The sequence below is a fragment of the Coccomyxa subellipsoidea genome, assembly GCF_000258705.1.
Source record: "Coccomyxa subellipsoidea C-169, whole genome shotgun sequence".
Lineage (NCBI taxonomy): Eukaryota > Viridiplantae > Chlorophyta > Trebouxiophyceae > Coccomyxaceae > Coccomyxa > Coccomyxa subellipsoidea.
In genome coordinates, this window is record NW_005178020.1 from 715,797 (window position 1) to 729,765 (window position 13,969).

Consider the following 13,969-nt stretch of genomic DNA (forward strand, 5'->3'; position numbering starts at 1 on the left):
CAGATCTAGTAGGGCAGCAATTAGCTGTAAAAGCTCGTCATTCAAGGTGCTTATTGGACAGGAACTCGCTGGCATCACCTCGGCTTCCAAATTGCTGAGGTACTTGCCCTATAGGGAATTCCGATAAGTATTCTAAAGATTTTATCCCATGTATCCTGAGCAGCTGGGGTACGTTTTGTGTGTCTCTAGCTTTATGTAGTCTGCAGGATGTACTTTTCACACAGTCCTTTGCCGAGTGTCGATCTGGGGCCCAAGCTTGTCAGTGTGTTATAACACACCTGATCATGCAAATGTGACCACAGTATACCTAAAATTCTTGGTTGCAAATCACCATATGCTCTTGCTGTAAGAAAATTTAGTAACTGCTTAGTTGTCTTGTCTGGCGCCAGCGTGGCAGCGGCGCTTTCGTCGTTTGGCTGTATTTCTCTCTGCTAAACCGTTGTCTTACTCTCTTTGGAACCAGTTATACACATTATCTGCATCCTCAAGGTGATCGGGCGCATCTTCAAGAAGTGCAGTAGGAAAATATTGGAAGATGGCTGACAAAGCATGGTCCCTCTCGAATGAACAGCGGGCTGAGACTGTCTCCAGGGTGGGACAAAATATCGAATCTTTGGCATTCAGCCGTGGTATCGAGATCAACGATGCGGAAGCGCACTCAATCGCCACTACCGTTGAGAAGAAGGCTTACACAACTGCATCCGTGGAGGCCACCACCACAACAGGCTTCAGGCCGCATGATGAAGTCCTCAAATCATACGCAAGGTGTGGCAATATACTGCTATCCAGACAAATCATCAATCGCAATCTGTATGGGGCGTCACCTGACCTGCCTTAGTCAAAGTGTGCTTTATAGTGCCCCTAAGGTGAGCCATGGCAATAAAATAAATGATGCTTTGCATCTAGTGATAAGAACGTTATGTGGCACAGAAAACTGGCCGAACTGGTCCTTGACAAGGTGAAGGCCAGCGGTGGCAAGGCAGAAAAGGCCGAAGGTACAAATGACAGCTCGGAGCTGGACCTGGCGGGAGATCGCGAGTTCCTGACTGCTGAATCGGCCTCTGAAGCCCTGGCTCCCCTGCTTGCCGAGGGATCCACCATCACCAAGGTGCCTTCCCTTTTCCGCAAATGGAGACTCACCTTTCCCCCCACCAATTTGCCCACTGACTTCCCCCTTTCCATGTTTATCGTCAGTGCAATTTACTCCGCGGTACACTGCATTGTACAGTTGATGCTATCAAGACTTCACAAGACTTCTTAATTGTGCTGTCAAATTGATGAGACATAGTGCCATCACTTCAGCAAAGGGGCAGCGTTCATGCTCATGGGTGCGGCTTTATTGGCATGTGTCTTGTCTGGTGAAGATATCGTTGTGCTTCAGATCAAGCTGAGCACGAAGAGCTTCGGGAGGGACGCTGCGGAGACGGCGGCAAAGGCAATCGCCAACGTGGCGGCCAGCCTTGAGCATGCTGACCTCAGCGACATCATCGCTGGCCGGCCAGAGGCTGAGGCGCTCGAAGCGATGCGCATAATCTCCGGAGCGCTCGCGCAAGTGCAGCTCAGGTGAGGCTCACTGGGCATACTCATCACCCGTCAGTGGAAGTCATGTGCACTGAAGCCTGCACATTGGAATGTGACTCTGGCCTGGCCACTACTCCTGGCGTGCGGGCTTTGAATTGGTGTAGAGGTGCCAAGCATGCAAGGCACATGCAAAGAAAGTCGGGGTCTTGAAAGTGCCTGGGCAGAAACATGGAGTGAGCATTGCAGGGATGATCTGTCTTTGGTGTTGTGTGTCATGGGTATCCTGGATGATAGCTGGCTGCTTAGTGCTGACTGGGCTTGCGTGCGTGCTGGCAGGTCCCTGAACCTGAGTGACAATGCGCTGGGAGAGAAGGGAGTGCGCGCCTTTGCAGCCGCCATCTCAGACCAGGCATGTCTCACACCTTTTACCAACTGCTCTGCGCGTAGAAAGGCGTTTGTTGCAGTCCTGTCGTCCAGGGGTCTGGCAGCAGATCCATGTTGCCTAGTGAGCCATTTGGAGACGCTTCTGTTGGAACTCAGGAGTTGATTGCCCGGGACCTGTTGAAGGGCTCTTAGTGAGCACGTCATCTGCTGCCCGGCCACAATCCTGCTGTGAACTCATAAATATCACGTGCTCTCATCGATTCAGCTTGGTCCCCGACCAGGACCTCCCTATTCTTGTCTCGCTAGGACCCCACCTGCAAATTACCAAGCGCTCACACCACAGGATGTTGTGTGTGGCTACAGGCGGGGCTGCAGCGGCTGGCGTTCCAGAACGTGGGCTGCTCCATCCACGCCTGCCAGGCTGTGGCCGAGCTGGTGCAGCACAGCGGCGATCTGCGCGCGCTGCACCTCTACAACAACATGTCCGATGACGAGGGCGCCATTGCCATCGCACAGGTGCCAATCAATGCCCACCAGCATGCAGCTGAGGAAGTGTAACACCGAAACCCGTTGACTCGGAAGGGAGTGCCTTTTTGCCGAATGGGCCCTGCATTGCTTGCATTGGCTGGACAGGGCTGTGGTGTCTTTGAAGGGCGTCGTCTCCAGGAACTCATTTATTGGAAAATCTCTTTGTGAAATTAATCCAATGGCATTTTGGAGGGTGTCTCTTGGCAATCCTTCATCTTCTGAAATGTGCGGATGTCCCATCTTAAAGAAAAGTGGTGTGAGCATGTACGGTTGTGTGCTGCGCAGATTCTATCGCGGGCGCCGGTGATGGAGGACTTCCGCATGGCTTCCTCTCGCGTGGGCGCCGAGGGAGGCATCGCCCTCGCACAGGGCCTCTCCGCCGGTGGGAGCCCCTCTTGCAATGAGCACCGCTTTGCCTCTCCAATTCTCCCCATGCAGCTGATATTTTTTAGCAACAACTGCTTTCTTTTAAATGATGATCCGTGGACCCCCTTTGTGACTCTCTCTGGTGCATTTCTGGTGTCAATTCTGCCATGGGTGCTCTTATTCTCGCCAGGGAGAGCCTGTGCATGATCACTTTGAATGAGTCTGATTGGCAATGCGCTGTTTACAGGGAGCAGCCTACTGAAGCTGGACCTGAGCGACAACCCCATGACGGCTGAGGTGGCGCCCGCGCTGGCAGAGGCGGTGCGCGGCCAGGAGAGCCTGCAATTGCTCAACCTCAATGACGTGGCGCTCGGGGACGAGGGCATCGAGGGCATCGCTGAGGTGCGCTGCATTCATGAGTCCCTATTTCTAGGAAGACTGCACAGACGCCGACAGCCGATTATGCTTTTGATATAAGTGATCACTTGGGGTGTATGCAAGCCTGGGGTGTTGCTCTGCACAATGCGCTACGTGCGGCGCCAAGCTGCAGCAATAAGTTATGGATTTTGTTCCATATATGGTTTTTAGGGGCACATTGCGCATGACACAGTCAAGGCCGCTCATGCTCTGTGGGAATAGGAGTGCTAAAAGTGCTCCACGAATCCCTTAATATTTGCATATGGCGCGTCCATGCAGGCGTTGCCTGCGAACCTGGTGGAGCTGCACCTGGCGCTGAATGAAGTGACACCAGAGGGAGCCTCTGCGCTGGCGGCCTCGCTTGGGCGGCTGGGCCGACTACAGGTTTGTAAAGTTTTTGATCCTTCATCAACCCTGGATAAGATGCCCACCATTGCGTTCCGGCCCGTTTGGTGTCGCCTGTATCCTTGCCTACATCTCCAGGGTTCAGAGGCGCTGACAGTAGGTTTATGCAGATCTCCTTACCGCTGCTTGTGCTCTAGGCGGGCTGTCACTAAATATACAGGAGTTCCTTTTTAAAACAGTATACCCCTCTTACCCTCAAGCCCTCACCGACGTACACGATTCCTCAAGGTCCTAGATACAAGCGACGAGAAGAATCTTAGCGTGGGTTGCAGGTGCTGGGCCTGCGCGAGAATGAGCTTGAGAACGACGGCGCGGCGGCCATCGCTGCGGCGGTGGCCCGGCTGCCGCATCTGCGCACGCTTGACCTCGCACAGAACCAGGCAGGGCCCTCCACCCCTGTTGCATTTCCCTGAACAGAGGGGATTGAGCTTGGAAGTTAGGATTGATGATGTATCATTGCGCTTGGTCATCTTCAGCATCAGCCTCTGTGATCGCTGTTTTGCCCATGCAATGATTTCTGAGGTTGTCAGGACAATCCCATATTTATTCGCATGCATATATTTTGTGTTGGAATATTCGGGAAGGCAAGCGGTAATTGATGTCAAGGACCCGCATTGCTGCTGCAGCAGGGCACCGCACCAGACCTCTCTCAAGATAGCACAAGACAGGCTGCTCTCAACAGCTTGAATAGTGGCGCACATGTGCTGACCTGGCAGCGTATGTCCTTGTGAGCAGATCGGGCGTCTGGGCGCTGTGGCTCTGGCAAAGGCGGTGGCGAGCAGTGGAGCAAAACTTGAGCGACTGGATTTGGACGATAACCAGATCTCAGAGGGCGGCATTGATCAGATAAAGGTGCCTGCCATTTCCCCATTGTAGTGTTCATTACAGCCCGCTTTTTATGTGCTGTACTGTGCAGCATTCTTGATAGCATCGTTGACAAGAGCAAACGATCTTAGAGCAGTGTCCTGCCTCGGTTGCTCACAGCTTTTAGCCAAATACAGGCTGATCTGTCACAGGCTGGTGTGTACATCTGTGCTTAGCTGCCTCTCGGGTGCAGTGCCAACAACCTTGAATGCTGAAGGCTTCAGGGGTGCATGCTGTGGGCACACTTGCTATGGGATGCTTGAGCTTCAGTGGCAATGTATGCTATGGCAGCAGAGCTTATGGGAGAATTTTCTACATGCAGGAAATACTGGAGAGGGCGGGGCTGTCTCATGCGCTGTCATTGGAAGACAATGACCCCGATGCTGACGAGGACGGAGATGAGGGTGACGAAGAGGGTGAGGAAAGGGGCGGCGAAGATGTAGATGACCTGGCGGCTGCTCTCACCAACAAGGCCAAGATCTAGGGACTTCCTTCAGCTTGCAGTCGAAGCATGATAGAGTTTTAGATATGTGATCTGTTGGAAACATTATGTAGCAACACAAGTGGAGTGGACACGTTGATGAAATTGCTGGACAGCTTTGACAATCTGTGGGACTGAAATGCCACCAAAGGGTTGTTCAGGTATTGATGGTCGCCTCAAGAGGCTGCAGAAGTTTAGCCAAGTTGAAGGCCCCGACGCCACCTGTTATGGTGGCAGCCATGAAGTCTCCTTTGTGATCACACGACTGGAATGCATTGCTTGTCGTTATTTTTATGAGACCGATAATTCATCAGTAAGTATTGAAGAGAGGCAGGTCGAAAAGGGAAAAGAGCAAAAGGGCTTAACTTCGACTCGGCAGTATTCGATCCCTCGACGGGTTTTCACTGCAATTTTACTGCCCCGCACCTTGACGATGCTGCTGCTGCTGCTGCTGCTGCTGCTGCTGGCTGCTGCTCTGCGTGTCGAATTGCTCATTGATGAGTCTAATATAGCGCATTGGCATTTATTCGACTGCTATTTTTGTTATTAGGCTGTTTTGGAGACTCGATGTCAAAGGCAATCTCCACTCATTCCGTACAGAACAATGGATTAAGTCACTCGCGACGGTCGCAGAAGGTCTTCCTTAATAGAGGCTGGCAGGAGTGGAGAAGTTTTCTGATCCTGAGCAGCCTGCCAACGGTGTTGCCACCTCTTGTTCTCTAGCAATTGCTGCATGGCTTCATGATGAATTTCATTTCTCAGATATTGATCCAGAAGAACTGACAGCCTCAGAACACCTAGCTAGCAATAGTTGCGTGTGCAGGTATAGCGCTGTACTGGTCTGTCATGACTTTATACCTGTCAATGAGAGTGACATTCATGGCGCAAATGACATCCATGACAATTCATCTGGGATCCCACGGTCGCAATCCGGTCTGTTTGGATTTCCAGCAGGTGACCTGGAGGTCCCATCTGTCGAACCAGATGTTCGGAAAGAGCAAACCCTATCGGAAGCTTCTGTTATAGCCTGCCCTGCGGTTGCTGCGAAAAACTCATCCTGTGGATGAGGGAGAGACAAGGCAACTTGTGCATGAAGAAGGACCAGTATTGTTGAGACACCGATACCTCATCATGATGAGCTGCAATCGAGGACCTTTGTCGTCTTGCGGCGCGAGCAGTGCGCGAGGATCGGTCCCCCTGGCTAGGCTTCCAGTTGTGCAGCAGGTGAGGCAGTGTGAATCCTGGGCGAGAAAAGATGAATCGAGTGTCCCTCAATATATTACGGAGTGCGATATGAGAGTGCACAAGCCCCACGTTTTTGCTACAGTAGGATATCATATCGTTGCAGAGAGGATTTTTGTCTTACCAGGAACGTTTATAAGCTTTTGTGATCTACTCGCCTGTGCATGTGGGAGGAAGACAGAGTATTTACACATATGCTAGCATGGAACAAGTCACGCCTACCCATCTCGAGCAAAGCTGGTTAACACATCATCCTGACGTGTTCTGCTTCTTGGCTGTGCAGAGAGGAGGAAGGAGATGCCTTTCAGTTGTGAACATGAAGAAGGACATCCACCCTCAGTATTTTGAGGAGTCGAAGGTAATCAAGACTTCAGATCCCATGGATTGCCGCAACTGGTGCTTTTATAAGCCGAGTGCGGTACAGCTTTTCCAGTAATCTTATGTGGAGAGCATGCATGCAGGTGTTCTGCAATGGAGAGGAGGTCATGACAGTCAGTGGGACAAAGGAGAAATACGTGGTGGATGTCTGGTCTGGAAACCACCCCTTCTTCCAGGTGTTTAAGCTCTCTTTTTGCCATCTATCAATATGGCATTACATCCCGCTAGGAGCGGATGGTTATAAACTTACAGACTCATGTTATGGATGCGTTTCTGCCTTGTGAGCATGACTCTCATTTGCATCCTGACACCACCTTGCAGTCATGACTAGGTATCGGCTAAGAAAGGACTTCCCTGAGAGTGAAAATGTCTCTAATTGGCAGCGCTCGGAGCTTGAATGTCAAAATACGGACCTAAATTGTCAAATTGCGTGCCATTGTGACACAGATTATTTGATCCCATTTGTTGGACGCCTCACAGATCGACTGATATGCTGTGGTGTTCTTCTGCATGTAACAGGGAACACAGGAGGCGCTGATCTTGGATGAGGGTCGCGTGAACAAGTTCAACAAGCGCTTTGCAACACTCGGCGCCTATGGCAAGGTTGCGCCATCAGCAGTGGGCGGAGACAAGAAGCTGGAATACAAGGGAGGCAAGGACAAGGGGAAGAAGGGCAAGGGCAAGAGGTAGCCGCCCGGCTGAGGCCCTGTGGAGTAATTTCCGTTGCACGATAATATGAGGACATTAAAGAACAGCACAGTAGTGTAAGATCCAACCCTAGTGAAAGGCAGGGGTTGTTTACATAAGGGCATGCGTGCAGTGTTACACTGAATAGCTGACGCGTTGCACGATAGCTGGTAACGCATGCTATTAAGCTGTTGCAATCGAAGCATTCATTGGGGCAGCAGACACCGCGAAGAGGCTGTGCCTAAAATTTCAGGTCACTGCAAAATTTGAGGTTCAGGTATGCGATGCATAGGTTGCCCTTTGTCCCTATGGTTGGCAGCGGTACTGGCAAAAAATTGTATATTTTTACATGGGTTAAGCACAGAGTCCAGTACTGCAGAGCTGTCTTTATCAATTCACCTCATGAGTCGCCGCACATGCAGGAAAAAAGAAAAGTGCAGTTCAACACGCTTGTTGCCATGAAAGGTCTCGATTGCTCTGCATAAAATCGTCTGCAAGAGCACCATGCTCCTGACTGGCTACCTTTATTGTAGAGGTCAATTGTGTGGATCGGCACAAAAAGAAATGCGGACTTCTCACACAGTCAGTCAGTGGCATTCATTCACTGTCATCTTGTTCTTGGGCTGTCCTTCCACAAATGATTCTGGACATCTCTGCACATGCCCAGACTCACAGCCGAATGCACATACTATCCAGAGTCTCTGCTCGTCTGTTTTGGAAGCGGCCAATGCATGCGCGTTGCACAATAATCCCAAGAAGCTCCGAGCCAGAGAAAATTTTGACGGTCCTCTCTGTTCTGGTCCCCTCCACAACGCATGCATAAAGGTTGCAAAAGCTATCCCCGATCCTGTCTGCACATGATACAGAGCATTGGGGGAGGTATGTCACTTGCCCAAGTCATGGGTCTGGGACCGACATCTCCTGCATTATGCGGATGAGCGAATGGGGACAAGCATTTGATGCACAGCTAGGGGCATCTCTGTGTCACTCTGAACCATGTCAATACCAGTGAGTCAGCGCACATGGAACAGCGCGTGCCATGTCAAGTCACACTGAGTCACAACCACGTCAGCGTGGTGACACAGCACATAATCAGCGCCCGGTGAGTCAGCGCAGGTGCGTAGGGGAGGCGTGCCGGGAGCCGCCGCGTGACCGCGCGGCCGGGATGCGCGAGACTTTGCGCGCGGCCGGCAGCGGCGGCTGCTCCTCGATCTTCTCGAGCGCTGCGGAAGCGGCCGCGATGATGCGGTTGGGGTTCACGTTCTCGCCTGCGCATGTCTCCGGCTCGCTCCCACACGCTGCACAGAATTATTAATGATTTAACAATCAACTGTTAATCCAAATCTACTCTCAGAGAGTGCAACAGTCGAAACTCAGCTAGATTGTCAGTTGCACTGTCTAGATGAACGGGCCAACGGATGGCACAATGCTACAATGTAGCCGGCCCACAAATAGATGGACAGTAGCCATAACATTCTGGACAATAGCATGGGTCTTTTTCCCTGTCCGATTCAACATTGTTTCGAGGACAAGAGAAAGGTTGCTCACCTGATCTGGGAGTCTCTGCCGGCTCCTCGGCGACGGCATCGGCCAGGGCGGCCGGCTCGGTCGGCGCCGCCGTGTCGGCAGCGCCGTCCGCCGCGGCCGGGCCGCCCTTCTGCGCGCGGAACTGCCCGAGCACAACGTCCAGCGGCGGCGTGCGCATGTCATCGATCCAGCTGGCGGGGGGGACCTCCGGAGGTGCATGCACGGGGGGATCCCCTGCAAATTCAAATTGCAAACTCCTCAGATCAGTCAATCAACCTTGCTTACAGATGACACACAGATCTTCAGGTGCCCAGCGTGAGCGTGGGAGCTCGCGACAGGGTTTTCAGTGACTGCCAGGAACATGCAGTGTCTCGATGTGTATGGCTTAGCTGGTACAAGGGTGGGTGTTCGGTATGCAGTCACACCTGCTTGAGGGTCGCGCGTGTAGTGCTGGTTGCCAAAGCTGTCGATGCTGCCGCTGAGCTGGGTGAGCGCCCCTGTGTGCTCGCCGCTGAAATCTGCGCCAGCAGAATGCCAAATGTGAAACCCAACAATCGAATAGGAAAAGCAAATTGTAAATATGGACATCCATCACATGCTCACTTTTGGTTGGAATTTGGTGTTGGGCGTGCTCAAAACTGAATCAGCATGCCGCGAACAACCTTCCTTCTGCAGAAAGCAAAGCAACTCCTCTGCAATGTCCCGTCCCCGCAGAGGAATCATTTCCTCTCTAAGGTGACATTTTCAAAGAGCAGAGCTGCGCACCTTGCAAGAGGGCTACGGCCTGGGAGACGGTGTCTGTGGTGTGCATGATGGCTTCGCTGTCGGCCTCGTTGCTCGTCTGCACCTGAGCCAACAATCCTGCGCGGCCTGACTCGGCGCTCGCCACCGCTGCAGAAATAGACTTGCCCATCAGTCTCTGTGTCACAGTCTCTGACTGTTGTAAAGAGCAGTAGTACGAGTGGCAATCTGCAAGTCATCATGCACGCATGGCATGCCGCCTCACTGACAGACATGCTGCAGACTAGTACGCTCTCTTGCTCTGCCAGGATCGCCAAAACAGGCTATCTCACCAATTGTTGCTACATGTGCTCCCGCCAATGCTTGCAAAGATGATGAAGAACTTCACTTCTGAATGCGTACCCGATGAGCACTGCTGCTTGGCGGCGGAAAGCGCTGTTGACAGTGCACCGAGCCCGCTTGACACTTCCAGCTCCACGGCGGCTGCATGACCCGACAGAAGATCCCCAGCCGCCGCCGCGCTGTCCGCCGCCGTCTGCCGGAGCTCGCTCCCTGACAAGAAAAAGCCACAGAATCAAATTCTGGCAGCTTGTGTGAGCTGCATCTCTTACAAGACTGAGTGCCCAAATGACCAAGCCAGGCCTGTCTTTGCATCCTGCCCTTCCTACCAGATGCTTTTATGTAAAGCAGGTCAAAGTGGCGCCTCAGGGTCCAGTGGATAACATTACAGCAGCCTGAGGGCAGCCTCTGTGAGCCTCTGCTGTGAGGACGGCCATAATCAAACAGCATTGCAATCCTCGGCAGTGCTCTCTACGCTTGGCACAGACTATCATATATGCGCACAAGATGAACGGCAAGGGAAGCAACACACCTCTGGCAGTACCGTCCTGCAGGGTGGCTGCCATGCCCGCCTGCAGCTCTGCTCTCCTGGCCGACGCCTGGGCGGCTGCCTCTGCCGCATTGGCATCCTCAGCCTGTACACTATTGATCTTTTTCATTTGACCTGAAAACTATCATGAATCGCGTTTTTTTAGGTCTGGACAAACATAGTTGCAACCTTCTACATCACTGAAGAACCACAGTTGCTTAAAAGTGATCATGTAGAAGCAGAAGCTCGGTATCAGGTGGCCCCGCTGAAGCACATTTTCGGTCATTTCTGCAATGCATTCCCTGAGGGATCAAAGCCTGGTCACACAAGACCACAGACAGATGCGCAGCCAACCAAACCTATCATTGATCAGCTCTAGAAAATTAGGGAGAAGCAGAGGTGACATGATGGAACCCACCTGCAGAGCTGAGTCGGCGGACTGCGTAGCCTGGGACAGGATGCCAAGTTTGGCGGTGACGTCTGTGCGACCCTCTGCCAGCGAAGCCTGCATCCCGCCGACGGCCGCCGCCACCTCAGCCGCTTTGCGCGCAGCAAAGCTGTTCAGCATTGCACTCACGTCATCCACCAGCTTGGCCTGCATGTCACCCCAGGCAGTGTAAGCATGCAGCACCTGCATAGACCCAAGCGGAGCAAGCGCAGTTCTTCGTTGCAGCAGGACTAGGGCACAACCACACAGAGTGTTAGTAATGAGGAGTACCGCAACTGCATTAATAGCACTTGTCAGTCATCTCTGGAGATTTAGCACCTCAACAGGGAGCCTGTCAACTTGCCAGGACCCCCAACACCACAGATGGATTCCTACTGTGGCATTGTGCACAAGGTGTTCGGCAGTAGCAAGACAGCACCCACCTGCTCCTGCGCGATGCCAGTGGCGAAGGTCTCCTCAAACCGCGACAGCGCGGCGGCCTGCGCGTCCATCGCGCCGGCCGTGGCGGCCCCGGCCGCGGACGCCGCAACGTCGGTGCGGCCGAGCGCCGCGCGCGCCGCGGCCGTTGCGCGGCCGACGGCGGCGTGCATTGCGTCCCCAGCGGCCGCCTGCTCCGCCGCGAAGGTGTCCAGCTGCGCCGTAGCTGCCGCGAAGGAGGCGCCCAGCGACGCGTATGCCTCGTCCAGCTTCTGGCTTGCTTCCGCAGCAGCCTGCGTGCCAATTATTATGTCGTTCTTTGTACATGCGAAATGTTGTGGTTTATGTATCCAGCATTTCATTCCCTAAAGGTCTTGAGGCATTCACAGGACATGTATGAATGAGAAGGACAGGGGCGAGGCCCAATACGCCAGTGCAGAGGCAAGGGAGTAGGGTGGACGGGAGTCAAGCTCACCTGCTGGGTGGATTGCGCATAGCCGACGTGCTGCGTTTGCAGCGTGGTGAGAGCGCTGGATCCTGCCAGAGTTGTTCTGTCGAGTGAGGCACCCGCGGTGGATGCTATTGTGTCCAGCTGGCCCCTGAGCGCTTCCATCTCACCCTAGGTGCCACACAGTGATGTCAGGGGACCACTGTGTTCTTCACTGCAGCAGAAGAGGTAATACAGCCGATTGTGTCAGACCCTGCAGTCCCATTAGAGAAGACATGACATCAGGCTACCCTCTTTTCCAGAGGGTGCACAGGAGAGTGCACTGCCATGCAAACGAGCGAATAGGATCATATTAGAACTCTTTTGTACAAAGTAGGCATAGGATTGCCCTGCAATCCAATCAGCAGGCACATCACACATCACATCAGGCACGGTAGTATCGTCCAGTAGGAGTAAATATGTCACACTCTTAGTATCAGGCAATTTGAGAAGGTTTCAAGAACATCAGTGAGTTTGCTTCCAGGCTGTGGTCACCTGCAGATTGGCCAGGTCAGCGGTCTTCCGCTGCAGGTAGGCGTCAAGTGCGCCCTGCACTTGACTGGAGCGCTGCTGCTGAGCGGTCATGGCGGCCCCAAACGCGGCCTGCATGTCTGCCAGGCAGGCCACTGCGCTGCTGCGAACCTCCTCCACTGCGCTGCTATTGGCCGTCTCCCTGCTGTAGCTGCCGTCCAGCCTGCAGCCACATGGGATGCACATTTCCTTCCTGGCAATGTGTTGTCGACGCTGCCAATTTGGGTGCTGTAGTTTGCTTGCCAAAGGGCAGCCAGGCTCGCAGCAAAGCTACCATACTGAGAAGGTACACTCAAGCGTTGGTGACTGCAGTATCCACATATCAATAAGTGCCCACAGTCTTTTGTTTTTCCTCTCTTTGCCACAAAAAATGCCAGCAGCAGACATACAAGCATGCTGGGGGTGCAGGCAGCAGGCAAATAGGCTCGTGTCAGGATCTAAAGATTACTCTTGGCTGAAAAGCAACCAGATGACCTGTCGGTGGGGCACCCTGTTACAATCTGCGTTGCAGGGATGTGTGAAATTCAAGCATTGGCTCGCACCGGGTGAAGAGCGCCTCTACATTGGCGGCGGCCGACTGTAGGCCGGAGGTCAGAGTGGCCGCGTGGCCGGCCAGCGCAGCCTCACTGCGCTCGTGCGTGGCGATCAGGAAATCGCGCTCCTCAAGAGCCACGCGCGACTGCTGCAGCGCCGCAAACGTGCTCTGGAGGTCCTGCAGCACAACCATGAGCGAATGTTCAATATCGTACGCTTTGGAGCCAGCCTGCCAGTTCAAGAGCCATGGCCTCAGTTTCATTGTAATGAGCGAATGTGCACAGGCTACAGACGCTCTGCAAGCAAGATATATAGAGGGTTGCAGTGCATCCCTAGGTGGCTGCAAGGTTTGGGGATTGAGAGAAGCTGTCAATGAGCTGCGCACACATGAGACGGCTAGTGTCTTACACTTGACAACACGTGTGTTCACACAGCCATGCTCCAAGCTGCCATGTCGAAAGAGGTGACAGGGTTGAGATAAGGAGGTGAGACGCTTGCCTCTTGCACGCTGGCGAGCTCGGCAGCGGCGGCGTCCATGTCGGTCTTGTGGGCCTCCTTGAGCAGCTCCAGATCTCCCTCCAAAGTCTCCACCCGCGCCGCCAGCTGGGCGGAGTTCTGCGTAACAAATGGCCAATGCGTTAGCTTTCAGATATGGTACACTTCCCGCACTTTGCACAGAATCACCAGTGGAAACAACTGGCAAGGCACGCAGCATCCCCCATCGTGATCAACGCAGCGAACTTACATATGGCAGTGGAGGCAGGCTCTCCTGAGTGTCCTCAGAACTGGCAAGTTTGGTGGGAACGTGCATGGATCGGCACGATTGACAGCAAATCAAGGAGGTCAAGCATGTCTGCTATTGAAATGCTGGAAGATTCTTGCTGAAGTCCACATGAGGCGGGCCCACCTGCTTACACTGCTGCAGTCACTCACAGGACAGGCTGAGGCTGGGGGGACCATGCATGGATCGGAGATGTCAGCGAGGGGAAGAACACAGCGCGCATGTCGCACCTGCTCGCGCTGCTGGAACTGGTCGGCTGGCAGATAGACGCCATTCTTCTCGCGGGTGCAGAACAGCTCGGCCTTGAGCCGGTCTATCTCCTGGTTCAGCTCCTTGATGTGGGCCGTCTTGCTCACCTTCTG

The 13,969-nt window shown here is 53.5% G+C and overlaps 1 protein-coding gene across 1 annotated transcript; it reads left to right on the forward strand.

The window, feature by feature from the left end:
• Positions 1-535: 535 nt before the first annotated feature.
• Positions 536-7,772, forward strand: COCSUDRAFT_49257 (RNI-like protein; the record flags this gene model as incomplete). The annotated part of the gene is made up of 15 exons (XM_005643048.1): positions 536-765; positions 931-1,108; positions 1,382-1,563; positions 1,858-2,026; positions 2,269-2,421; positions 2,719-2,815; positions 3,047-3,201; positions 3,496-3,600; positions 3,894-3,953; positions 4,357-4,473; positions 4,808-4,901; positions 5,790-5,920; positions 6,492-6,566; positions 6,670-6,762; positions 7,106-7,772. 15 exons carry the CDS (start codon positions 536-538, stop codon positions 7,274-7,276), a joined length of 2,010 nt encoding a protein of 669 aa, XP_005643105.1. The 3' UTR covers positions 7,277-7,772.
• Between the last annotated feature and the right edge of the window lie 6,197 nt (positions 7,773-13,969).